General features: G+C 46.1%; 1 protein-coding gene across 2 annotated transcripts in view; it reads right to left on the bottom strand.

The window, feature by feature from the left end:
• Positions 1-8686: 8686 nt before the first annotated feature.
• Positions 8687-27168, bottom strand: part of dhrs13b.1 (dehydrogenase/reductase (SDR family) member 13b.1) — a 40042-nt gene continuing 21560 nt past the window's right edge. For both annotated transcript variants that reach the window (XM_029171874.3, XM_029171875.3), the window contains 4 exons: positions 11090-11208; positions 10022-10145; positions 9615-9941; positions 8687-9109 (listed from right to left, as the gene is read on the bottom strand). In XM_029171874.3, the coding sequence (XP_029027707.1) occupies positions 8853-9109; positions 9615-9941; positions 10022-10145; positions 11090-11208 (827 nt within the window). In that variant the 3' untranslated portion in view covers positions 8687-8852. The remainder of the gene's footprint in view (positions 9110-9614; positions 9942-10021; positions 10146-11089; positions 11209-27168) is intronic.

Here is a 27168-nt window from a genome sequence, read left to right as displayed (position 1 = left end):
TCAACTGCTTGGTTCACTGCTCTTATATCTTGAACCATTCTTCATGCCCCTGATTCTGCTTTCTTAACAGGAAAAATCGGAGTGTTACACTGAGCATCTGGAGATTCTATAATAATGCCTGCTTTTATCATATCATCAATGACTGGTTTTATACCGGTTAAAGCATTTGGTTTCAATGGATATTATGTTTGGAGCTCTGCGAGTGTTAAGACCTTCAACCTTTAATCTCTCAACTAGTTTCTCACACAGACCGTAAATCAGTTTTCCCCCAAACCTGTACTTCTTTTCCCACAGCTTTAAAAGTCTAGTACTGCCAGGTGAAAATTTATCCATGTACTTGGAGTCACCCTCCATGGTGGCAGGTTTGCTTTTCCCGTTACCCATTCTGAACAATCTTTTTGACATTCAAGTGTAAACTGGTCAGGATCAACGATCGGTCACAATGTCTGCAAGGATCATCGACTACACCAGGCTTCTACAGAAACTAGTTTTCTGCGGATGTAGCTGTCCCAACAAACCAACCTCTCAACTTTGATCCAAACCCACGTCGAACAAACAAGACAAACAGGACAATCCCTGCGACTCCCACTAAGGAGTTAAATGTGCTTAGGGACAATGGTCAAGCATAGAATTTGTGTTAGCACCGTTAGGTTTCCACTCTACATAGACCCATTCATACAATCATTCACATGTTTTGTTAACGTCTTAACAAGTACGCTGGAATTACGGCTCCAGTCAACCCAGTCGATCCAACACAACTCTAGAATATTCGATCCAACACGACTCTGGAATTACGACACTTAGTCAACCTTTAGTTATTTATCCTGGAATTCCGGGCCCAGTCAACCCCAATCATGGCATTACGGACACTTACTTATTGTTGCTGTATTGCTCGTCTCCTGGAACTCGTCCTCAACGCCGTCGGAGGGAAGATCAGGATCTATTTCACCGACCCAGCGACAAATTCACGCCCCAGGATTTTGTGTCGGACAAGTAGATGTCCGGCTTCCGGCAGGCTTCGGTGTTCCATCACCCTCCTCCCACGACGTGGACTGTTGAGATCCGGCTCGAAGGACCAAATTATGTTGGGTCTGAAAACACCACAACAGCACTGATACACACAGAGACGAGAACAATATAGCACACTGAGAGCCAACCAGAGATTTTACTTGGCCAAGGGGAGTTCGCCTGAGATCTTAGCGTTGTAAGCGCTTCACTCAGAGACCAACCAATTCCAACGAACTTCCCCAAAGCACAACATTTTATTGACACTTGTACATGCCTCCATCATCACATCATCACATCATTGCTGAACATGCAGAAACACACACATTAGGCATTGCAGTACTCCTCCAACCCCTCTTGTGGTTTTGAACCCCTACGCCTGCGTAGGAGCACAGAGCAAATTGCAAATTTGACAAAATTGTTCTTCGTATATGACAATACTTGAAAACCTGTGGTTAGAAGTCTGTGCACCTGTCAATGGGGTTATAATGCACAGCAAATGCAAACCATAAATGGAAAATGTAAAAAAGGTAAATGATACATATGAATGATCACAGTAGATGAATATAATAAATGACATGAATAATAGATGAAAATATATTTTCTCCAACACAACCTCCAAATTTAAAATGTAATTACTCCCTTTGCAGCTACTGTCAACTATTTTTTCAGCTCTTGAACTCTTTTTACCTATTTTGATACAATCAGCTATATTTCATCAAATTCAGCAATCCTTTAAATACTTCCTTACTTTTAGTGTTTCTCGAATTTCAGCAGATCTCTTTGAACTTTCCTTAATTTTAAATTCAACTGCTTCAGCTTCTTCTGAAAATATTCAGTTCTGTTCAAAGAACTCCCAGTTCTGTTCAGATGCATTCATCTATACTTTATGTGCTTAAGCTATTTTCAGATATGTTTTAAATGTTTCAGCTATTTTTAGCAACTCTTCAGCAATACATTCAGCGTGGAAGCATTCACTGTGCATTTTCTAGTCACGGTGAATGCCTCCAGCATGTCTTTGTTTAATAAAGTAATTATCTTAAACCTTCTAGACACGTCATACACGACTAGCAGTGACAGGTCAGATAGGCTAATTGACTAACTATACAGCTAATTCCTATGCTAATCTATAGGTGAGAATATCTGTGTCTCATAAACTGCACAACCCCAGATAATTCTGTGCAGTCCCGTTTTGGACTCTCCTTCAGCAGAGTGCAAATGCCATTTATTTTTCACACATCTACTGTAATATATCACTGTACCGAGGGTCACTCACACGCACACTCTCCTCCCTCAGGGAGCAGCACACAAAAAACAAGAACACAATACACTTACACGTGAACAAAATGCTAAATCCTAACTTTAACTATAACAGTACAAACACAAGAACGGTTACTTTACCCACATAGAGTAAGCCTTATCCAGTCAGGACAGGAATAACGCCCCTGGGCTGTTACAACATGTTTAAAATGACTAAGCGTTTCTCCCCATCTGGAGAAAGCTCTTCAGCTATGTCCTTATTCAGATTTGATATCCTGTGGCTCAATGGCTTAAGTCCGTGACTTTGGAGTGGGAGACCTGAGTTTGACTTCCATGTTTATACAACAATGACAAAATATAAATATATGTATTTTAAAAAACGAGTTATATCATATTGTATCACCAATGTTCAACTATACAAGTGAATTTTTAAGAGACTTTCAGTTTTTCAAATATATGAATAGTGCTACTCTGAGCAGTGACATCAGCAACTAGTGTGGATGGGTGTTTAAGAAGCCTCACATTGACCCTGGAAATCCTGGTTTGATACCTATTTTAAACAAAAGTTGAATGAGTGATTTAAAGGACTGTTAATAAATATCCTGACTCTCTCACTCGTATATAACTCCAGATAAAATGAGTTATATTTTTAAAGGAGACTGATCATACTTTTTACACTAAAGAATATTGGACTTCAATGTCTCAGTAAGGTCTCTGTAAATTTCCATACCATAAAACCCTTTGGATCGTCCACACTGCCACTGTCAATGTGTGGTTTTCACTTCCCATCAGTTAAAGCTCTGTTTTATGGGTGTGTCGCAAGCGAAGCTGCTCACCATACCTCTGTGCGGAAGTGCATACCTCACAAAGCAACTAACGTTTGCTAATGCTTATGCTAAATGTCCTGTGCAGCTTGAATATTCACAACACGACTTACCTGGAAATCTCTTGTTAATAGAAAACACTACTTTAGCTTACATTATACAAATAAATAAAAGTTTGAGAGCATAGCTGAAATAATATAAATACATTTTACACAGTTTTTGTCTTACTTGTGCTGCTGCTGTGACAATTTTATTTAAAAAATGTGCATTAATATTCAGAGCAATCACTGCATGACCTACCTGAGAACAAAAAGCATTGGTTCAAATTATATATTGACCTAACGTATTTTTATATTTATTTTTTTATATTTACACATGCTTTTTATTTATGGCCGGTTCACCTTTATTGCTTACCATATTAGAAAGAGAAAAACATGTAATTCCAATACTATGATTTCCTGAATAAAAGTTTTCCGCTCAGAAAAACAGAGTTCAGTGAAATACGTAATATTTAAAGCCAACTTTATTGTCAACCAAAAAATGCAACACTACTCCAAAGCTGTAACAAACCGTTATCTTTGCACTCCAATGTGCAAAGTATAGGTTACTGAGTTAATTAAGAAGTCTGGGGGTTTGAGAACAGAAACTTTTGCAGGGCCTTGCAGATGAAATGCTTGATGGAAGTAGGGTAAACAGTCCATGTCCTGGGTAGGGGGTAAACTACGGTTATGTTGGAGATTTGTTTCTGCAGCAGGACAGGTATAGTTGTAAATAGATGACCAGGGAGATGTGGTGATCCTTGTTCTCATCACTTTTTTGAAGACTGAGCGGAAGCAGTCCTCTACCAGATGAAAGCTGTGGCTGTCCTCACCATCACCTCATCAAAACAAAAGGTACTGCAATCAGAATTGTAGATTAGTGAAATATTCAGTATTATGTAGGTCAAAACCTTCTAATGTAAGAATACACAATACCAGACAAAAAATTAAACCAAACAAGAGTACAGGCCTGCCTGTGCTAAAACAACAGATAAACATTGTTACAATTTAAATATAAAATCTAAACAGTATCTACCATCCATCCATCCATCCATCCATTTTCATCCGCTTATCCGGGGCCAGGTCGCGGGGGCAGCAGTCTTAGCAGAGAGTTCCAGACTTCCCTCCCCCTGGACACTTCCTCCAGCTCTTCCGGTGGGACCCCAAGACGTTCCCAAGCCAGCCGAGAGGCGTAGTCTCTCCAGCGAGTCCTGGGTCGTCCTTGGGGCCTCCTACCTGTGGGACATGCCCGGAACACCTCCCCAGGGAGGCGTCCAGGAGGCATCCGAACCAGATGCCCAACCCACCTCAACTGGCTCCACTCAATGTGGAGGAGCAGCGACTCTACTCCGAGCTCCTCCCGGGTGACAGAGCTCCTCACCTTATCTCTAAGGGAGCGCCCAGCCACCCTGCGGAGGAAGCTCATTTCGGCCACTTGTATCCGTGACCTTGTCCTTTCGGTCATGACCCAAAGCTCATGACCATAGGTGAGTGTAGAAACGTAGATTGACCGGTAAATTGAGAGCTTTGCCTTTTGGCTCAGCTTCCTCTTCACCACGACGGACCGATACACAGACCGCATTATTGCAGCCGCCGCACCGATCCTTCTGTCAAACTCACGCTCCTTTCTTCCTTCACTCGTGAACAAGACCCCAAGATGCTTAAACTCCTCCATTAGGGGCAGGAACTCTCCTCCAACCTGGAGAGAGCAAACCACCTTTTTCCGGTCGAGAACCATGGCCTCAGATTTGGAGGAACTGATTCTCATCCCAGCCGCTTCACACTCAGCTGCAAACCGCACCAGCGCACGCTGGAGGTCCTGGCCCGATGAAGCCAACAGGACAACATCATCTGCAAAAAGCAGAGATGCTATCCTGTGGTCCCCAAACCAGACCCCCTCCGGCCCCTGGCTGCGCCTAGAAATTCTGTCCATAAAAATAATGAACAGAACCGGTGACAAAGGGCAGGCCTGCCGAAGTCCAACATGCACCGGGAACAGGACTGACTTATTGCTGGCAACGCAAACCAAGTTCCTGCTCCGGTTGTACTGCTCCTCCTAGAACCACTGCCTTATCGTGGTGGAGGGATTTGTGTGCCCGAATGACCCCAGGAGCTATGTTGTCGGGGGCTAAATGCCCCTGGTAGGGTCTCCCAAAGCAAACAGGTCCTGGGCGACAGGCTAGACTAAGAGCAGTTCACAAACCCCCCTATGAAAGGCAGACGACCAAGGCCAGAGACGTCGCCTGGTATGGCGCAGCGAGCGCCTGGTGGCCGGAAGAGCGACATGGGGCCGTCCTCAAGTGGACCCACCATCCGCAGGAGGAACCGTAGGGGGCCGGTGCAAAGTGGATTGGGCAGCAGTCAAAGGCAGGAGCCTAGGCGACCCAATCCCTGGATAACCAATCTGGCTATTGGGACATGGAATGTCACGACACTGGGGGGAAAGGAGCCTGAGCTTGTGCAGGAGGTCGAGCGGTACCGGCTAGAAATAGTCGGGCTCACCTCCACACACAGCCTGGGCTCTGGAACCCAACTCCTTGAGAGGGGCTGGACCCTCTTCTCCTCTGGAGTTGCCTGTGGTGAGAGGCGGCAGACTGGTGTGGGCTTGCTCAAAGCTCCCCAGCTTAGTCGCCATGTGTTGGAGTTTTCCCCGGTGGACGAAAGGGTTGCTTCCGTGCGCCTTTGGGTGGGGGATAGGTCACTCACCGTCATTTGTGCTTACGGGCCAAATGGTAGTGTGGAGTACCCGGCCTTCTTGGGGTCTCTGGAGGGAGTGTTGGAAAGCGCTCCAACTGGGTACCCCATTGTTCTTCTGGGAGATTTCAATGCCCACGTAGGTAACGACCGTGATACCTGGAGAGGCATGATTGGGAGGAACAGCCTCCCTGATCTGAACCCGAATGGTGTTATGTTATTGGACTTCTGTGAAAGGCACAGTTTGGCCATACACAAACACCATGTTCGAACATAAGGGTGTCCATCGGTGCACATGGCACCAGGACACCCTAGGCCGGAGGTCGATGATAGACTTTGTAGTCGTTTCACCTGACCTTCGGCCATATGTTTTGGACACTCAGGTGAAGAGAGGGGCTGAGCTGTCAACTGATCACCACCTGGTTGTGAGTAGAATCCGCTGGCAGGGAAGGAGGCTGGAACGACTTGGCAGGCCCAAACGTATTGTGAGGGTCTGTTGGGAATGCCTGGCTGAACCCTCTGTCAGACGGACCTTTAACACACACCTCCGGGAGAGCTTCGACCAGATTCCAAGGGAGGTTGGAGACATAGAGTCCGAGTGGACCATGTTCTCCGTCTCCATCGTCAACGCGGCTGTTTGGAGCTGTGGACGCAGGGTCTCCGGTGCCTGTCGTGGTGGTAATCCCCGAACCCGGTAGTGGACGCCGGAGGTAAGGGACGCCATCAAGCTGGAGAAGGAGTCCTACCAGGTCTGGTTGACCTGTGGGACTCCTGAGGCAGCTGATGGGTACCGGCAGGCCGAGCGTTCTGCAGCCCGTGCCGTTGCGGAGGCAAAAAATCGGGCCTGGGAGGAGTTCGGGGAGGCCATGGAGGAGGACTATCGCTCGGCCTCAAAGAGATTCTGGCAAACTGTTCGGCGCCTCAGGAGGGGGAAGCAGTTCTTTACCAACTTTGTTTTCAGTGGAGGTGGGGAGCTGTTGACCTCAACTAGGGATGTTATTGGACGGTGGAACGAGTACTTTGAGGATCTCCTCACCCCCTTCGACACGCCTTCTGCTGAGGAAGCAGAGGCAGGGGACTCAGAGGCGGAGTCGCCCATCACCCAGGCTGAGGTCACTGAGGTAGTTAGTGAGCTCCTCGGTGGCAGAGCAGCGGGGGTGGATGAGATCCGTCCTGAGTACCTCAAGTCTCTGGGTGTTGTGGGGCTGTCTTGGGTGACACGCCTCTGCAACATCGCGTGGACGAGGGGGACAGTTCCTCAGGAGTGCACAACCGGGGTTGTTGTCCGTCTTCGCAAAAAGGGGGACAGGAGAGTGTGTTCCAACTATAGGGGGATCACACTTCTTAGCCTCCCTGGGAAAGTCTATGCCAGGCTCCTGGAGAGGAGAATTCGGCCGACAGTCGAACCTCGGATACAGGAGGAACAATGTGGTTTTCGGCCTGGTCATGGAATGCTGGACCAGCTTTATACCCTCAGCAGGGTGCTTGAGGGTTTGTGGGAGTTTGCCCAACCAGGTATATACCAATTAAAATTAAAATCTTCTATTGCCTATCTTACTGTTGGTACATACAAACTTACATACCTTCACTCCTGAGCTGGGCAGCAGATATCTGTGTACCAACAGTCTGCAGTGATTTCTCTGTTTGACAGCCTCCTTGCATGTGGGTAACTGGGATGTGCCCCCCTCCAGTATAGAAAAGACAATGTTAAATTTACTGTAAATTGTATTGGTCCCATAAATATAATGGCTATGGTACAAGCTATAGGTAACCATAGGTGACCAGATAAGCAGCAGGTATTGTAGAGATGTGACTAATTAGCAACTAAGCTTGCAACAAAACCTGTCCCCGATCAAAGGCCCATAGCCTTTAGCTGTTCCCCACACAGGTGTGTGATTGCGCCAACTCAGAGTAGCACAGTTGAAAGGGACAAAGGCTCGGTTGACTCGCTGTAGCCGTTAGCAACGCTAGCTATTAGCTTGTCTCACATGTGGGTTACTACATTTTAAACAGACCAACCAACATATTAAGTATCAAGCATGTACTTACTACAGCGAGCTAGATCCACCGCTCCCTGCCTGTAGCCGCTCAAAGGCTGGGAGCTATCAGCTGTTCCCCCCAGGTGTATGCGATTACAGAAAAGGCCAAAAGCTCAATCCACCGCTCCCTGCCTGTAGCCACTCCCTGCCTGTCACTATGCATGATGGAATCTGTTGATGGTTTTAAAAAGCAGCTGAAGACACACACACACAGACAGGCTTTTAGTTGAGAGAGCTTTCAGGTTTTAACTATTTTATGATTTTTAATTTTGTTGCTGTATTATTACTATAGTTTTTGAATGTGCTTTTAGGCTTTGTTTTATTGTTTTATTATCTTTTGTGTCTGTGGTGTCACTATTTTATCCTATATCATGGCACCTTGTGAAGCACTTTGTGATTTTGTCTGTGAAAAGTGCTATATAAATAAAATTTACTTACTTACATGTACTAAACGTAATGTTGATAAAAACCCATAAATCAATGTAAACATAACGTTTATAAAAATAAAAAAAATCTATGTAAATGTAACATTGAGATTTGACCATAAATCAATATAAATGTAACGCTGATGATTGACCATAATGCAACGTTCAAATAATCAATGTTGATTCACAAAATTCAAAATTCAAATAATAATGCTATGGTCATTCAACCTTAATTATAATGTTGCCTCAGCGTTTCCTCAACGTTGAAATGTCTGTGGGTCAGTTATGAATTTTTATCATTTAAATTTTATTTATATCATAGAAGCACTGTACAGTATAATAAACCTCATGTTAAACATACAATTGTATTAAGAAGTCATAAAAGAAACTGCAATAATATGTATCATGTGCTGCAGGGTTTTATGTATCATTTTTTATTAAAAGGTACTACAGCATGTATATGAGCATTAGAAAGCATCCAATAAAAAACAGAAACAAGCAAGATTTTTTTAAGCAAACAGAGTTTAAACTGGCTTGGGAGGTTCTGGCTTAGGGTTCAGTCTGTTATCATGAGCTACTGAACTTCTCACTCAACTCCCACAGTTTTTTTGCCAAGGTATCATCTCGTGCCCTGGATCCCACTTCTTGAAGTGCACAGTTAGAAAAGTAACGTCCACTGAGTGGCTCGATGCCCTCCTGCAGGCTGCAATACAAGGTGGTCTGGGACCCCCTCTCAGGGTCCATGAAAAAGAGCTTGGCAAAGGGGATAAGAAAGAGCTGCAGCCACCAGTTTATATTTCGACCCATTTCTGTGTAGACGACTCCTGCACAAGTAAGGGTGCATTAAAAGCAGCACAAAACATAAAGAAGGTTGTATGAGCAGATAAGACAAAAATATTTTGACTGAGATATGTAATATGGAGAGTACAAGTATTCAATTCCAAGAAAAACCTAAATATTCCTACCACTAAACACAATGAGAGTGGTATGAGTGCATCTGGACAGTGGGAAACTTACTAAGATACTTTTGTTTTTATAGCTCATGTTAGGATTGCTGTGTTTGTTATTTCAGAGAAGCTAACAAATATTAATAAGTAAATATTAATGAGGAACAGTGTGTTATAAGGGCTTAGTCTTGATAAAAGATTTACCACCACTGAATTAATAAATTTAATGAATTAATAATGAATGAATTGAATTAAAATGAATTAATAAATCGCTGTTAATGTCAGAAATCCTATTTTAGAGGTTAAAGAGTACATAAAAATAAAAATTCTTGGCTGTGACACCCACAGTCATAATCTTCTCAAATGCACAGCAGACACTGACCTGGGTGCAGACTGTAGCATGTCACACAAGTTCCTTCCAGCCTGTTAGCCAGCTCCCTGATGAAGAGCATGTTACAAAGTTTACTATTACAATAAGCTTGAAAATTGTGCCAGATATAATCACCAGTCACTGAATCTTTTTTTGAAGTCAGAAGAGAGAACTTGATGTTTCCAATGCAATGTAAATGTGAAGCCACGGTGACCACTCGGCTAGGACCGCTTCTCTGCATTCTCTCAAGAAGCAGATTTGTGAGCAGGAAGTGACCCAAGTGGTTCACCCCAAACGCCATGCCGAAGTCATCGTCAGTACGTCCTGGGCTCAGCACACCTGAAACAATCAAGCTTGAATGTCTTACAATACTTAAACTATACAAGAGATAATATTGCATCATATTGTAGCACTCTGACCTGCATTGTTAACAAGGATGTCTAGTCTAGGTTCACTCTTTAAGAAGGTTTCAGCAAATGTTTTCACCGACTTCAGGCTTGCCAGATCCAAGTGCATGAACACAACCTGATTATTTCCACTCTCCTGAAATACAATACTGCTGGTTATGTCTTGTAAAATAAAAACCTTTATACAACTTTATGTTATATTTTGTATAAACCAAATTTTAAATGTTTAACTTTAATATGCCTCTGGAATTAGTAGGAAAAAACTAACTCTGAAATAATAAAGGAAATGAGGAACACATGACAAAGGTTGAGGTTAATAAAACCTATTCCATCTTCTGGCTCCACTGAAGCTATGCCTACTAAATAAAATTCTAATTTTAAACTCAGGGACAGTACAGTTCCCATACCAGATTCTTATAATACCATTGAGGACACTCTCTAGCGCAGAGTGGTAGAAATTCACCAAGATGGCTGATGGTGCTGAGCCTTCTTAACCAGGCTAGAGGTGGTCTGGGTCCTCTGAGATGTAGATCTCCAAGAACTTGAAGTTGGGTCACTTTCTACAGTCATCCCATTGATGTGGCTTGGGTAATGCATGTCACTGTTCTACCTCCTGCGCACCCTTCACACACGCCCCGTCCCTCTTTTGTTTACGAGTCGAAGATTGGTAATAAAACTGATTCCTTCCAGATGTATGATGTAAAAGCAACAAATAGTGAGATGCAGGGCCTCACAGTCTGCTTACATGTCATCATCAAATCATATTTGACATCAAACAGCCAAAGACAACACTGGAGACAGTAAATTTACTGTCCATGAAGGACCAAGGCAAGCACCCCAGCTCCAAACATCTACGGACAATAGTTCACAGATGTTTTGCATCTTTTGTAAACAGTGTAGATTGATGAGAAAATGCAATTCAATCAATTACAACAGATTTTTAACAATATAGTATAGTAACATAGTACAGTAAAGTATACTGTACAAATAATATGATACCCTGCACCTCAACAAGGAGTCACTGTGGAATGCATAGTTGTCTAAATGACATAATTTTTAAATTATGCGGTTAAAACTTACACCACGAATGTCAAAAGCTGCAGCCTCAGCCTTTTCCATGTTGCGGCAGGCTAGGATTACCCTTGCTCCTCTCTTGGCCAGATCCAGAGCTGTGGCCTTGCCAATGCCATTGTTACTTCCTGTGCAGAGAAGCATATTGAAATGATTTGTGTTATTAGTAAGTGGTCCCCTACCTTTTTTGCGCCACGGGTCAGCATACTGTTATGTCAGTCAGTATTTTCACGGACCGGCCATTAAGGTGTTGTGAAAAAATACAACTAATAAGAATGATATGACTGACACAAAACTGGTATTATCTACACTTGATATATTGTAAAACCCTGGTAATATTTTCCTGTGTAAATATAACAATAAACATCCACTCCACAATCCACTGTATTGAATGTAACAAATGCAACTTTATTAGCAGCAGCATCGTAACATTGTGCCAACATCATAACAAACAAATATAAAGTGCATGAAAATACAACTCTAAATCAGTGGGAGCCCTGAGCTTGTTTGTCTGCAACTAGATGGTTCCAATGGTAGAAAATGACTCCTGCTGCTCTGTAATTTAGTTTTAGTCGCTATCACTGCAGAAAACCCTACAGATATGATGACGGAAATTGCAACAGGGTATTTAGTGCTGTTGTGGAAATCTCAGGGCATTCTGCCAGGACTTTAATCCAGAACACCGGCAGAGTTGTTGTCTCAAATACTGTATACTTTTAAGGTCGCCATCATTTGCAGTCTCCAGCAGTTGATCGTCTTCTTGCATAGACACACTGGATTCCCCATGTTTGTTGGCAAATGGGTCGCACATCTATTCCTTGGCAGATCGTGGGTCTTTCGTGGTTGGAAAGTCAAAGTCGCTCAAAAGCAAAGACAGGTGTTTATGCACAAGCTGGGAGGACGAAGGCTCCAGCTTAGTCTCTTCCAAAATCCTCCATGTTTGAAACATGTCAAATATACCTCTCTTTACGCGCCGTCCCTGCAAATCCAGTTTGGCTTTAAATGCAGCTACTTTATCTGTCAACTTAAAGACAGTTGTCTTTTTTTGTTTTGTCCTGTCCAGCAGTTCAACAAACAGCTTGTATTAGGCTGAATGTCATATTGTGATGGACAATTTGGCTTTTTCAAGAGGAGTATATAAGAAATATATATACCGTATATTCTTGACCATAAGCCGCTACTTTTTTTCATAGGTTTTGAACCATGAGGCTTATACAAAGATATCACAGTTCGGTCTGGTTCTTGTCATGTCTCGGGTTTTATTTTGAAAGGACTTTGTTTTCACTCATGTTTTGCTCCAACTTCCTGTTTTGTTTTGAAGGACTTCCTGTTTGGTTCACGTCACAGCTGTTTTCCTGTCACTACCGGTCCTCATTAGACACACCTGACAATAATCAGCGATCAGCCTCAGTACTTAGCTCCCACCTCACACACCAGTCGTTGCCAGATTGTTTTCGTGCATTCCACCACTTTCCAGCGTCCTGTATTCCTGTCTAGCCTTGTGTACCAAAACCTGTTTTTGATCATTGTGTAATACTTCTGCCTAATCCCTGTCTGCCTTGTCTGCCTTCTCCATCGAGCCTTCCTGGTAACGACCTTGCACATTATTCTGACCACAATTCTGCCTCTGCCTGAACGGTACTGTAAACTCTGCCAGCACGTTAACGAACCCTGTCTGTCCACGGAACTGAGCCTGCCTGACCCAGTGTATTGTACCTTACTGTTTACCCATGAATGACCCTGCCTGATTCTGACCCTGCCTTTTTGTGGAAATAAATCTTTTTTTTCAACATTCAAGCTTGTTTGTGCCGTGCATGTGGGTCCGTCACCTACAATGTTCTGACAATAGGTGTGGCTATTGTGTGGATTTTTCTTCCACCGCTAGGGGCGCTCTAACCGAATTAGAATAAAAGGGAAGATAGACAAAAACTCAATGCAAAGATGAATACGCTACTTTTGCTTTGGCAGATAGAACACGGACAACAAATTACAAACTGTTAATTATTTTCAAATCCTCGCCTCTTCATCATGGAACCCACACGAAGAAGTTCAAGGTCACTGATCTTGCTATCCAGGAAGGAAACCGTGCTGCTGCACACAAGCTTAGCGTCAATGAATCTATGGTGAGATGTTGGAGGCGGCAGTGGGAAGAGTTCATGCAATGCCAAAAGTCGAGAAAGCTTTCGGAGGACATAAAAGCAGGTGGCCTAAATTTGAAAATGTTCTGGAGGACTGGGTGAACATACAGAGAGCAAGTGGCCGAGGTGTATCCACTGTGCAGATCCGACTTAAAGCCAAAACAATCGCCTGCAAAATGAATATTGAAGATTTCAAAGCTGGGCCGTTATGGTGTTTCACATTCATGAAACGTAAAAACCTGTCCATCAGGGCACGGACCACTCCCTGTCAGCAACTCTCCCCTGACTATCGGGAAATGTTAAAAACGTCCACAAATTAGTTAAAAGAACACTCCATCGGACCAGACGACGTTGTAAATTTGGACGAAGCACCTATAACGTTTGATCTGCCTCTGACCAGGACTGTTAACAAGACAGGCGCATCACCCGTGTTGTTGAAAACAACAGGACACGAGAGGACGCACTTCACCTGTGTTCTGGCATGCACGGCAAATGGACGAAAACTTCCACCACTGGTGATTTTTAAGCACATAACTCTGCCTAAAGAACAACTCCCGAAAGGCATAGTGGTCAAAGTTAACACCAAAGAGTGGATGGTTAACTGGTTAACGGAGTGCTACAGCAAGCGCTCGGGAGGATTTTTTCAGCGAAAAAAAGCACTGCTTGTTTTGGATAGCACGAGGGCCCACATCACAGATTTTGTGAAAGCAACAATCAAAAAAACAAACTCAATTCCAGCTGTGATTCCTGGAGGTACTACAAGGTATTTGCAGCCACTTGACATCTCTGTGAATCAGGCATTTAATGCTGCACTCCGGGTTGAGTGGGAGACTTGGATGACAAGTGGTGAGAAGTCATTCACAAAAACTGACCGTATGCGAAAAGCAACCTTTTCTGATGTCTGTCTGTGGATCTGTTATCTGGAGTGCGGTCAAAGAATCCATCATAACCAACGGGTTCCGAAAGGCTGGACTGCTACGCGAGGAGAGCGGCGCACCTTCAGAGCCAACTTCACCGGAGGATGACAGTGACACGCAGACCGAGACTGATTTAGACAGATGTGACGAAGCGCTTCTTGGGCTGTTGAACTCCGACACCGAAGAAGACGACTTCATGGGTTTCAGCAAAAATGATTAAAATGACTTGTGATTTCAAACACAGGAGAAAGTAAGGTAAATAAATACTGGTTATTTTCTCCTGGTTCTGTTCCGTCTTAATCAACAAAGTTGCTGACGTGTTAAAAAGCACTGTTAGAAAAGAATCTGTTCAGGTACATACATGTACATTTACAGTTCAAAATCGTTCTGTACATGCAGTAAATATCAATTTTTTCAACATAGATATCTGCGGCTTATGACCCGGTGCGGCTTGTTTATCTTTTTTTTTTATTATTTTTAAAAAAATTGAGCGGTTGCGGCTTATATACAGGTGCACTCTATAGTCAAGAAAATACGGTACTCCTCTTGATTACTGGTTTATTTATTGTTTTTATTAGTCCATCCTAAATATATGTGATGGTTCACATGACATATATAAAGCAATGAAGCAAACAATAGGCACAAAATAAATAAATGAAGGACATACTTTAGGCAGACACATTCATAACCAAATAGCGTCTGTACTATAGTTAGCTGTCAAATTAATATTAATACCTATAATGATTGCATACGATCAAATAAATACATTTGAATACATAGATCTATGGGCGGCACGGTGGTGCGCTGGGTAGCACTGTCGCCTCACAGCAAGAAGGTTCTGGGTTCGATTCCCGGAGGCGGCCCTGGTGCCTTTCTGTGTGGAGTTTGCACGTTCTCCCCGTGTTTGCGTGGGTTCTCTCCGGGTTCTCCGGCTTCCTCCCACAGTCCAAAGATGTGCATTAGGTGGTTGGCTTCTCTCCCAGTGAGTGAATGGTTGTCTGTCTATGTGTTGCCCTGCATGGACTGGCGACCCGTCCAGGGTGTACCCTGCCTCTCGCCCGTAGCCAGCTGGGATAGGCTCCAGCACCCTCGTGACCCCGCACTAGGGAGTAAGCGGTTGGATGGATGGACATAGATCTATGCATATATATTGTTATACATAATCATATAATACTTAATAGCCGTGCAACTATCATCAAGCATCATAGTGATAGTGATAACAGTAAATGACAGCAGTACTTACAGCTAAGGTTGGGAAGCCTGTTTATCTCTGGTGTTAAGGATCCATGCACACGCTTTTTTCATGCTCCTTGCTAAAGAATTCTTGCTAAAGAATTGGACCTTGATGTCTCAGTAAGGTGTCTGTAACTTTTCATGCCAAAAAGCGCTGTAGATCGCCCACACGGCCCGTCTGAAAATGTGTGTTTTAAGCTCTCGTCCACAACGCTCCGTTTTCGGAGTGTGTAGCAAGCGAAGTTGATTGCCGCACCCCTTTGAGGACACGCATAGCCGTGATCCGCCCGTGATCAAACGTCACGGTCCCTGAATCCATTCTAACAGCGACACTGGCTGAGTGGAGTTCAACCATACTGTACGTTTGATCCAAAATCTGACTCTGAAGTCGAATCGGAGGCCTTTGAAGTGGTTACACTTCGACTGGCGCAAGGTACGTCTAACTGGCAGATTCACGTTTAATTCAATTTGATTTATATAATACGCAACTTGATTAGCTGCTAACGCTAATACTAATGGTTGCAAATCAGCAGCCTGAATTAATACAACAGAATATTCATAACACGACTACAGCTTGTTTGGGAGCATAGCTTGATAAACTAATATAAACTCATTTTTACATGTTTTTTTATTTCTCGTTCTGCTGCTGTGTGAAAATATTTTTTTCTATAATGGGATCTGCAGCTGCAGCTTATATTTGGCTATATTTGTCTGTAATTAAGTGCCAATGTAGGAACAGTGAATGCCTACAGAGGCATTGTGTGACAGCAATCATTGCTTTCAAGATATTGCATGTGTTTATTACTTTTATTAATAAATTAAAATTTCGATAAATCTTACCTCAAGACACCTGAACCACTTGCCAAACCTACTGTCATGTATGGTTGATTATCCAGGACTGCAGACAGTATGATTGGATGTGTATTCATTACAGAAAACATTTAATATACAGTATATCAGACAATTACACATGCATGGAATAAATCAGTGTTGGAGATAATATATTTAGTGGGAGAGCTGAACAGCTCTCACACTATTGATATCTTCGCTCTTTATTATTAGTGGGAGAGCTGAACAGCTCTCACACTATTGATATCTTCGCTCTTTATTTTTAGTGGGAGAGCTGAACAGCTCTCACACTATTGAGATCTTCGCTCTTTATTATTAGTGGGAGAGCTGAACAGCTCTCACACTATTGAGATCTTCGCTCTTTATCACAGTGAATGCTGCAAAGCATTCACTGTATTGGTTTTCTAAGCTTTATTATTAGTGGGAGAGCTGAACAGCTCTCACACTATTGATATCTTCGCTCTTAATTAGTGGGAGAGCTGAACAGCTCTCACACTATTGAGATCTTCGCGCTTTATTATTATTATTTCGCCCTGTTTTTCGGCCGCTATCTACTTCTCAACGCTTCATCGTAGAATCATCGTTCAACGTTCTAAACGTGCGTCATCGTTAGACGATGCAGGCTATTACTTTTCACGTTATTTAACGTTTTCCGCCGTTTTTTTATAATGGTCGTCTATGGGAATCATCGTTCAACTTTCTGTCAACTTCCCTCTTTTCATCAGCGTCTATCATCGTCATACTTTGGCGTAGAAACGTCATTTCAACGTCAAAAGCGTCTATCATCTTTCAACGTTCTCCGTGTAAATCAGCGTCCTCGTATCTTTTATAGTTTTCGACTTGTGAGAGTTTAAATATCGTGTGGTTTTTGTTAAATTTTCAGCTTTTCCATTAGTGTGTATTGCGTCTGCTAGAGTGCGTGATGTCACAGCTACAGTGAGAAGGTGCGCTATTTTAAGACAGAACTTCTGTCTCTAACTTGTCACTACAGCCACAATTTTTACTCTATCAACTTAATTACTTCACTAAATCGTAGTCATACTTGTCTTCTTTCTAATGATGTGTCTGGCTTTACCCTCAGACCTATACTTTAGTCGCTATCAACCTCAAAGTGCAGAGAGATCCCGAAATTCTCCCATAGACTCTAATGATAATTTTTGGCAGACGTCTGGGGAGAAAAACAGAGGAGACATATTTTGAAATTGCCACTGTGGCTACAAGCTTTTGTCCTCAAACATAAAATTCACATTCCATGTCCCAATAATGTCCCATGTCATCGTTCTTCTGGGAGATTTCAATGCCCACGTAGGTAACGACAGTGATACCTGGAGAGGCGTGATTGGGAGGAACGGCCTCCCTGATCTGAACCCGAATGGTGTTATGTTATTGGACTTCTGTGCTAGGCACAGTTTGGCCATAACTAACACCATGTTCGAACATAAGGGTGTCCATCGGTGCACATGGCACCAGGACACCCTAGGCCGGAGGTCGATGATAGACTTTGTAGTCGTTTCACCTGACCTTCGGCCATATGTTTTGGACACTCGGGTGAAGAGAGGGGCTGAGCTGTCAACTGATCACCACCTGGTGGTGAGTAGGATCCGCTGGCAGAGAAGGAGGCTGGAACGACTTGGCAGGCCCAAACGTATTGTGAGGGTCTGTTGGGAACGCCTGGCTGAACCCTCTGTCAGATGGACCTTTAACTCACACCTCCGGGAGAGCTTCGACCAGATTCCGAGGGAGGTGGGAGACATAGAGTCCGAGTGGACCATGTTCTCCGTCTCCATTGTCAACGCGGCCGTTCGGAGCTGTGGAGCCTGTCGTGGTGGTAATCCCCGAACCCGGTGGTGGACGCCGGAGGTAAGGGACGCCATCAAGCTGAAGAAGGAGTCCTACCAGGTATGGTTGACCTGTAGGACTCCTGAGGCAGCTGATGGGTACCGGCAGGCCAAGCGTGCTGCAGCCCGTGCCGTTGCGGAGGCAAAAACTCGGGCTTGGGAGGAGTTCGGGGAGGCCATGGAGGAGGACTATCGCTCGGCCTCAAAGAGATTCTGGCAAACCGTCCGGCGCCTCAGGAGGGGGAAGCAGTTCTTTACCAACTCTGTTTTCAGTGGAGGTGGGGAGCTGTTGACCTCAACTTGGGATGTTATCGGACGGTGGAAGGAGTACTTTGAGGATCTCCTCAACCCCTCCGACATGCCTTCTGCTGAGGAAGCAGAGGCAGGGGACTCAGAGGCGGACTCACCCATCACCCAGGCTGAGGTCACCGAGGTAGTTAGTAAGCTCCTCGGTGGCAGAGCAGCGGGGGTGGATGAGATCCGTCCTGAGTACCTCAAGTCTCTGGATGTTGTGGGGCTGTCTTGGGTGACACGCCTCTGCAACATCGCGTGGAGGAGGGGGAGAGTTCCTCTGGACTGGACAACCGGGGTGGTTGTCCCTCTTTACAAAAAGGGGGACAGGAGAGTGTGTTCCAACTATAGGGGGATCACACTTCTCAGCCTCCCTGGGAAAGTCTATGCCAGGGTACTGGAGAGGAGAATTCGGCCGATAGTCGAACCTCGGATACAGGAGGAACAATGTGGTTTTCGGCCTGGTCGTGGAACGCTGGACCAGCTTTATACCCTCAGCAGGGTGCTTGAGGGTTTGTGGGAGTTTGCCCAACCAGTCTACATGTGCTTTGTGGATCTGGAGAAGGCATTCGACCGCGTCCCTTGTGACATCCTGTGGGGGGTGCTCCGGGAGTATGGAGTCCAGGGCCCTTTGCTAAGGGCTGTTCGGTCTCTGTACAACCGGAGCAGGAGCTTGGTTCGCATTGCCAGCAATAAGTCAGACCTGTTCCCGGTGCATGTTGGACTTCGGCAGGGCTGCCCTTTGTCACCGGTTCTGTTCATTATTTTTATGGACAGAATTTCTAGGCGCAGCCAGGGGCCGGAGGGGGTCTGGTTTGGGGACCACAGGATTGCATCTCTGCTTTTTGCAGATGATGTTGTCCTGTTGGCTTCATCAGGCCAGGACCTCCAGCGTGCGCTGGTGCGGTTTGCAGCTGAGTGTGAAGCGGCTGGGATGAGAATCAGTTCCTCCAAATCTGAGGCCATGGTTCTCGACCGGAAAAAGGTGGTTTGCTCTCTCCAGGTTGGAGAAGAGTTCCTGCCTCAAGTGGAGGAGTTTAAGTATCTTGGGGTCTTGTTCACGAGTGAGGGAAGGAAGGAGCGTGAGTTTGACAGATGGATCGGTGCGGCGGCTGCAGTAATGCGGTCGGTGTATCGGTCCGTCGTGGTGAAGAGGGAGCTGAGCCGAAAGGCAAAGCTCTCAATTTACCGGTCAATCTACGTTCCTACCCTCACCTATGGTCATGAGCTTTGGGTCATGACTGACCCAAAGCTCATATATTTTTTACCTTGGTCAACTTTTGAATCATTGTCATATTTTAATCTTGTCTTAGTATGACATTGGTCATCTTTTTATTCATCATCTTTTTAATCCCCATCTTTTGTCATCATTTTATTCTGTGTCAACGTTTTCTCGTTTTCATCGCTTTGCCGTAGTCAACTTTGGGACGTAGTCAACTTTTTTGACGTCAGCAGCTTAATCAGCGTTTGTCATCGTTGCGGCAGCAGATCAGCTCTCCCACGTAATTTCTCGAGAAATTACTTTTTCTAGTTATTCTTATTATTTCGCCCGTTTTTCGGTCGCTATCTACTTCTCAAGGCTTCATCGTAGAATCATCGTTCAACGTTCTAAACGTGTGTCATGGTTAGACGATGCAGGCTATTACTTTTCACGTTTTCAGCTTTTCAACTTTTAACGTTATTCAACGTTTTACGTCGTTTTTTTTATAATGGTCGTCTATGGGAATCATCGTTCAACTTTCTGTCAACTTCCCTCTTTTCATCAGCGTCTATCATCGTCATACTTTGGCGTAGAAACGTCATTTCAACGTCAAAAGCGTCTATCATCTTTCATCGTTCTCCGTGTAAATCAGCGTTCTCGTATCTTTTATAGTTTTCGACTTGTGAGCGTTTAAATATCGTGTGGTTTTTGTTAAATTTTCAGCTTTTCCATTAGTGTGTATTGCGTCTGCTAGAGTGCGTGATGTCACAGCTACAGTGAGAAGGTGCGCTTTTTTAAGACAGAACTTCTTTCTCTAACTTGTCACTACAGCCACAATTTTATAATCTATCAACTTAATTACCTCACTAAATCATAGTCATAATTGTCTTCTTTCTAATGATATGTCTGGATATACCCTCAGACCTATACTTTAGTCGCTATCAACCTCAAAGCGCAGAGAGATCCTGAAATTCTCCCATAGACTCTAATGATAATTTTCGGCAGACGTCTGGAAACAGAGGAGACATATTTTGAAATTGTCACTGTGGCTACAAGCTTTTGTCCTTAAACATAGAATTCACACCATTTGCTCATTGAAGCCTTGGGACTCGTAAAATGAAATAATCTTTGTGATAACTATCATGGTTTAGCTGAAACAAGCCCGTTTATACAGGGTGAAAGTCTGCTTTTACAGAGCAGAGTGAGCCTGATTTTCCCGCCTTTCGTCTCCATGGCGACGGCGCAGCTGCAGATTTCACTGACAGGTCAAACTGCTGATGCTCAGTGTAGACAGCAGTTCCATGCTTATTACTGATTACTCAACTACACTATTGGATTGTGTAGTAATTAAGCACACACTTCCTCTAAATCCTTTCAAAATAAAAGCACCAAGCCAAATAATTAGCTTTAATAGCAATATTTCTGCTTTTAGATGGGTAATTATAACTATTTAAAGATAGATTAACAGTTTAGTACTTACCCACACATGCTTCCTCTACATCCTTTCAAAATAAAAGCACCAATGCCAATTATTAGCTTTAACTGCGACAGGCAGTCGCCTTTGAATGGGTAATTATGATTATTTGAAGACTAATTGACAGTTACGCTATTACCCCCACACATTTCTTCTAAATCCTTTCAAAATAAAAGCACCAATTACAATTTTTTACCTTTAATGGCGAGATTGATTAGAAAGTTTGTGGTTCTGAATACTAACCAATCGTTAATGAGACTACTTTTGTCACGATCTGGGTTTTGTTTCTTGTTGTTTCCTTGTCTTATTTTGGTTCCAGGTTCCATTTCCGGTTTTATTTTGGTAGCACTCCCGGTTTCTGTTTCTGAGTGTTCCGAGTTTCCCGTGTTTCCCGTGTTTCGTATTCCTCGTGTTTTGTTCCTGTTTTGCCTTGTGTATCCTGCCTGACCCTGGACTAACTACTGACCGTGAGTTTGTCTTATCCCTGCCTGTACTTTTGCTGAGCCTACTTGTGTAACGAACCCTGCCTGTCTACTGGACCTGAGATCGCTTGCTCCCCGTCTGTGTTTAAATCCGAGATTTTTTGTGTATGACCTGGACCTGGACCTTACTCCCCTTATTGCAATAAACCCGTGTTTAATCACTATCCTGCCTCGGTGCTGTGCATGTGGGTCCGCCGCCTGCTTCGAGTCCTGACAGAACAATCTGGCCAAACTTGGACCCAGCCAGCACTCAGCCTCCGGTCAGGTCAGTGACTGCTTTTCCTTGCTTCTTTTTTTTAACGGCGAGTATCATTCTCCCGAGGGAGTATGGAGTTCACCTGCGCCGAGCTACCCAGCGACCTACGTGTTTATTTTAAGATCCTCGCGGAGGATTACCGTCGGGCGATTAACCCGGAGAACCAGCGCAGCGCCGTGGAGGTGGCGATATTGACGCTGGAGGACGATGACAGCGTGTTAGAGCGCCCCAGTGTTCGTCGCCTCTATGAGCGACTGTGCGCGAGGTTCGATGAGCTAAGCGACGCGCTCCGCACCACGCCAGCGCCGGTCGCACCGCCGATGGTTTCGGTTTCCTCCTCCCAGCCCCGTCGGACCGTCGTGTCTGCACCAACCTGCCCAGCTCCATGTTTGTTCCGCTGGGAGGATTTCCTGCACTCATGCGGTCCCCCGTCTCCAGTTCAGCCGCGCGCTGTTCAGTCTCCAGTTCAGCCGCGCGCTGTTCAGTCTCCAGCTCTGTCGTGTTTTGCCCAGTCTCCAGTTCAGTCGTGTTTTGCCCAGTCTCCAGCTCAGTCGTGTTTTGCCCAGTCTCCAGCTCAGTCGTGTTTTGCCCAGTCTCCAGCTCAGTCGTGTTTTGCCCAGCCCCCAGCTCAGTCGTGTTTTGCCCAGCCCCCAGCTCAGTCGTGTTTTGCCCAGTCCCCAGTTCAGCCATGTTTTGCCCAGTCCCCAGTTCAGCCGTGCTCCGCTCAGGCTCCAGTCGCCGTTCAGCCTCGCCACGCTCAGGTTCCAGCCCCAGTCCAGTCAAGCCCAGCCCAGATCCCAGTCCAGTCGAGCCCAGTCCAGTCGAGCCCAGTCCAGTCGAGCCCAGCCCAGATCCCAGTCCAGTCGAGCCCAGTCCAGTCGAGCCTAGTTCAGAGCCCAGTCCAGTCGAGTCCAGTCCAGTCGAGTCCAGTCCAGTCGAGCCCAGTCCAGGCGAGCCCAGTCCGGGCTCTAGCCCCGCTCCAGACGAGCCCAGTCCGGGCTCTAGCCCCGCTCCAGGCGAGCCCAGTCCGGGTTTCAGCCCAGTCGAGCCCAGTCCAGGTTTCAGCCCAGTCGAGCCCAGTCCAGGTTTCAGCCCAGTCGAGCCCAGTCCAGGTTTCAGCCCAGTCGAGCCCAGTCCAGTTCTCAGCCCAGTCGAGCCCAGTCCAGTTCTCAGTCCAGTCGAGCCCGCTCCAGTTCTCAGTACAGTCGAGCCCGCTCCAGTCGAGCCCAGTCCGGGCTCTAGCCCCGCTCCAGTCGAGCCCGCTCCAGTCGAGCCCCCAGCTCAGTCGTGTTTTGCCCAGTCCCCAGTTCAGCCATGTTTTGCCCAGTCCCCAGTTCAGCCGTGCTCCGCTCAGGCTCCAGTCGCCGTTCAGCCTCGCCACGCTCAGGTTCCAGCCCCAGTCCAGTCAAGCCCAGCCCAGATCCCAGTCCAGTCGAGCCCAGTCCAGTCGAGCCCAGTCCAGTCGAGCCCAGCCCAGATCCAAGTCCAGTCGAGCCCAGTCCAGTCGAGCCTAGTTCAGAGCCCAGTCCAGTCGAGTCCAGTCCAGTCGAGTCCAGTCCAGTCGAGTCCAGTCCAGGCGAGCCCAGTCCGGGCTCTAGCCCCGCTCCAGGCGAGCCCAGTCCAGGTTTCAGCCCAGTCGAGCCCAGTCCAGGTTTCAGCCCAGTCGAGCCCAGTCCAGATTTTAGCCCAGTCGAGCCCAGTCCAGTTCTCAGCCCAGTCGAGCCCAGTCCAGTTCTCAGTCCAGTCGAGCCCGCTCCAGTTCTCAGTCCAGTCGAGCCCGCTCCAGTCGAGCCCGCTCCAGTCGAGCCCGCTCCAGTCGAGCCCGCTCCAGTCGAGTCACGTCCAGTCCAGTCACGCTCAGTCCTTGTCCCAGTCAGAGGGCACAGTCCGTCTGACGACTGTTAGTTCCACCCAATCAGGCCCGACGTCTCCTCCGTCGAGCTCGGCAGCTGTAAGCAGTCATGCCGGCTCCGGAGGGGACGCCGTCCCCGTTTCTGTCGGCCATGTTGAGGCCATTCCTGTCGGCCATGTTGAGGCCGTTCCAGTCCCTGTTCCTGTTCCTGTCGGCCAAGTAGAGGTCGTTCCTGTTCCTGTCGGCCGTTCCAGTTCCTGTCCCAGTCCCTGTCGGCCATGTTGCGGCCGTTCCAGTTCCTGTCCCAGTCCCTGTCGGCCATGTTGCAGCCGTTCCAGTTCCTGTCCCAGTCCCTGTCGGCCATGTTGCGGCCGTTCCAGTTCCTGGAGGGGGTCGCGCCAGCCGCAGTCCCGGCGGACCTCCAGGAGGGGGTCGCGCCCGTCGCAGTCCCGGCGGATCTCCAGGAGGGGGTCGCGCCCGTCGCAGTCCCGGCGGACCTCCAGGAGGGGGTCGCGCCCGCCGCAGTCCCGGCGGACCTCCAGGAGGGGGTCGCGCCCGCCGCAGTCCCGGCGAACCTCCAGGAGGGGGTCGCGCCCGCCGGCCCGGCTCCGGCCGCACCTGCATCGGTTCCTGGCGGTCCGGCTCCGGCCGCACCTGCATCGGTTCCTGGCGGCCCGGCTCCGGCCGCACCTGCATCGGTTCCTGGCGGCCCGGCTCCGGCCGCACCTGCACCTGTTTCTCGTCGCGGTGGTCCAAGGAGGACGCCGCTGGTTCCCGTGTCTCGTCGCGGTGGTCCAAGGAGGACGCCGCTGGTTCCCGTGTCTCGTCGCGGTGGTCCAAGGAGGACGCCGCTGGTTCCCGTGTCTCGTCGCGGTGGTCCAAGGAGGACGCCGCTGGTTCCTGCCTCGTCCCTGTCTCGGCTGCCGGATTGGTGGCCTCGCCCTCGGCGCCTCCTGCTGCGTGGATGGCGCTGCCTCCTGCGGCGACGCCCGCCTCGACTCCTCAGTCTCTTGGATCAGCGTCCGCCTGGAGGACGTTGCCATGCGGGGTGGTCCCCGGGGACATCGGCCCAGCTCAAGGGCACTAAGAGTGCCACCCTGGCTCAGCGGCGGCTGAGCAGGATCTCGCCGCGCCTTCACCCTCCGTGAAGGAATCCCTGATCTTCGTGTCTTCCCCGTTCGTGGACTTATGTGGACCCTTGTTTTGGCCCTCCTCCGGTCCTCCCTCCACCCACCCTGCTCGTGTGCCTTGAGGGGTAGGGATTCGGTCCCTCCGCCTGGGACCACCCTCCGCCCGCCCTGGTTTGGGGGGGGGGCTTCTGTGGGCGCCGTGGAAGGCGCCATGGGGGGGGGGGTACTGTCACGATCTGGGTTTTGTTTCTTGTTGTTTCCTTGTCTTATTTTGGTTCCAGGTTCCATTTCCGGTTTTATTTTGGTAGCACTCCCGGTTTCTGTTTCTGTTCCTGCTTTACTTCCTGTTTACCCGTTGTCACAGCTGTTTCCCTGTCAGTGCCGGTCTTCATTACACACACCTGTTTAGTATCAGTAATCTAGTCACGTGTATTTAACCACCACCTGTGTCCTTAGTTCCCTGCCAGATTGTCGTGTTTCTTCAGAGTTCCGAGTTTCGTTTGTGTTTCCTGAATATCCCGAGTTTCCTGAGTGTTCCGAGTTTCCCGTGTTTCCCGTGTTTCGTGTTCCTCGTGTTTTGTTCCTGTTTTGCCTTGTGTATCCTGCCTGACCCTGGACTAACTACTGACCGTGAGTTTGTCTTATCCCTGCCTGTACTTTTGCTGAGCCTACTTGTGTAACGAACCCTGCCTGTCTACTGGACCTGAGATCGCTTGCTCCCCGTCTGTGTTTAAATCCGAGATTTTTTGTGTATGACCTGGACCTGGACCTTACTCCCCTTATTGCAATAAACCCGTGTTTAATCACTATCCTGCCTCGGTGCTGTGCATGTGGGTCCGCCGCCTGCTTCGAGTCCTGACAACTTTAGAGTTCAGTAAATAGCCACTCAAACTTATTAGGGTGCTTTTATTCTGAAAGGGCTAAATCTAAATCTTTTGCTTTAATAGGGCTATTCTTGCTATTGAATGATAAATTATGTCTATCTAATGACTATTTTATAGTTTAGTAATTGCCCACACACAACCTCTAAATCCTTTCAAAATAAAAGCGCCAATGTAATTTATTACCTTAAATGGCAAGATTTTCGTTTCTGACTGGTAAATTTCTACTAGTTATTAAACTATTACACAGTTAGGTAATTATTTACAAATACTTTCCTCAAATCAAAAAGATAGTCAGCTTATTTATGATTGTCAACAATGCACCTTGGTCAACTTTTTAATCTTTGACATCTTTTTACCTTGGTCAACTTTTGAGTCATTGTCATATTTTAATCTTGTCTTAGTATGACCTTGGTCATCTTTTTAATCATCATCTTTTTAATCGCCATCTTTTGTCATTGTTTTAATCTTTGTCAACGTTTTCTCGTTTTCATCGTTTTGCCATAGTCAACTTTTTGACGTCAGCAGCTTAATCAGCGTTTGTCATCGTTGCGGCAGCAGATCAGCTCTCCCACGTAATTTCTCGAGAAATTACTTTTTCTAGTTTCATCTATTATTCATCTCATTTATTATATTCATCTAATCATTTATATGTATCATTTACCTTTTTACATTTTCCATTTATGGTTTGCATTTGCTGTGCCTTATAACCCCATTGACAGGTGCACAGACTTCTAACCACAGGTTTTCATGTATTGTCATATATGAAGAACAATTTTGTCACATTTGCCATTTGCTCTGTGCTCCTACGCAGGCGTAGGGGTTCAAAACCACAAGAGAGGTTGGAGGAGTACTGCTATGCCTAATGTGTGTGTTTCTGCATGTTCAGCAATGATGTGATGATGTGATGATGGAGGCGTGTATAAGTGTCAATAAAATGTTGTGCTTTGGGGAAGTTCGTTGGAGTTGGTTGGTCTCTGAGTGAAGCGCTTACAACGCTAAGATCTCAGGCGAACTCCCCTTGGCCAAGTAAAATCTCTGGTTGGCTCTTAGTGTGCTATATTGTTCTCGTCTCTGTGTGTATCAGTGCTGTTGTGGTATTTTCAGACCCAACAATCAGTATCTCAGAAATTCATAAAAAACTTTAGAACACATTTTACTATTTACAGATTAATCATAATGTACCTGGGAACTCTGGTTTACAAACATAGTTTTGTTTCTAAATATATATTGACCTAATATTTTTTTAATTGCTTTTAGTAAGGTGTATGATATATCAAGTGCTAATATATAACTAATAGAAATTATTGTTTTTTTTCAGTACTATGTCTGTGTGGATCTCAAGTCATCCCACCTTCCCTGGTCTGGATCAGGACAGTGTTTCCTGAGGGACAAGGCATCTATGATGGACTTAGACCACCTGTGAAATACCTAAATTATTGTTTTTTTTGGCAATACCTCAATAAAAGCTGATTATAAAACATTTGTCTGTTTTACCTCATTAGGTATATACATACAAAAATAGTTCAGTGAAACAGCAATAGTC

Source organism: Betta splendens, chromosome 13 (assembly GCF_900634795.4).
Source record: "Betta splendens chromosome 13, fBetSpl5.4, whole genome shotgun sequence".
Classification (NCBI taxonomy): domain Eukaryota; kingdom Metazoa; phylum Chordata; class Actinopteri; order Anabantiformes; family Osphronemidae; genus Betta; species Betta splendens.
Note: the sequence above shows the minus strand (reverse complement) of the source record. Positions and strands in the feature narration are given on the sequence as shown.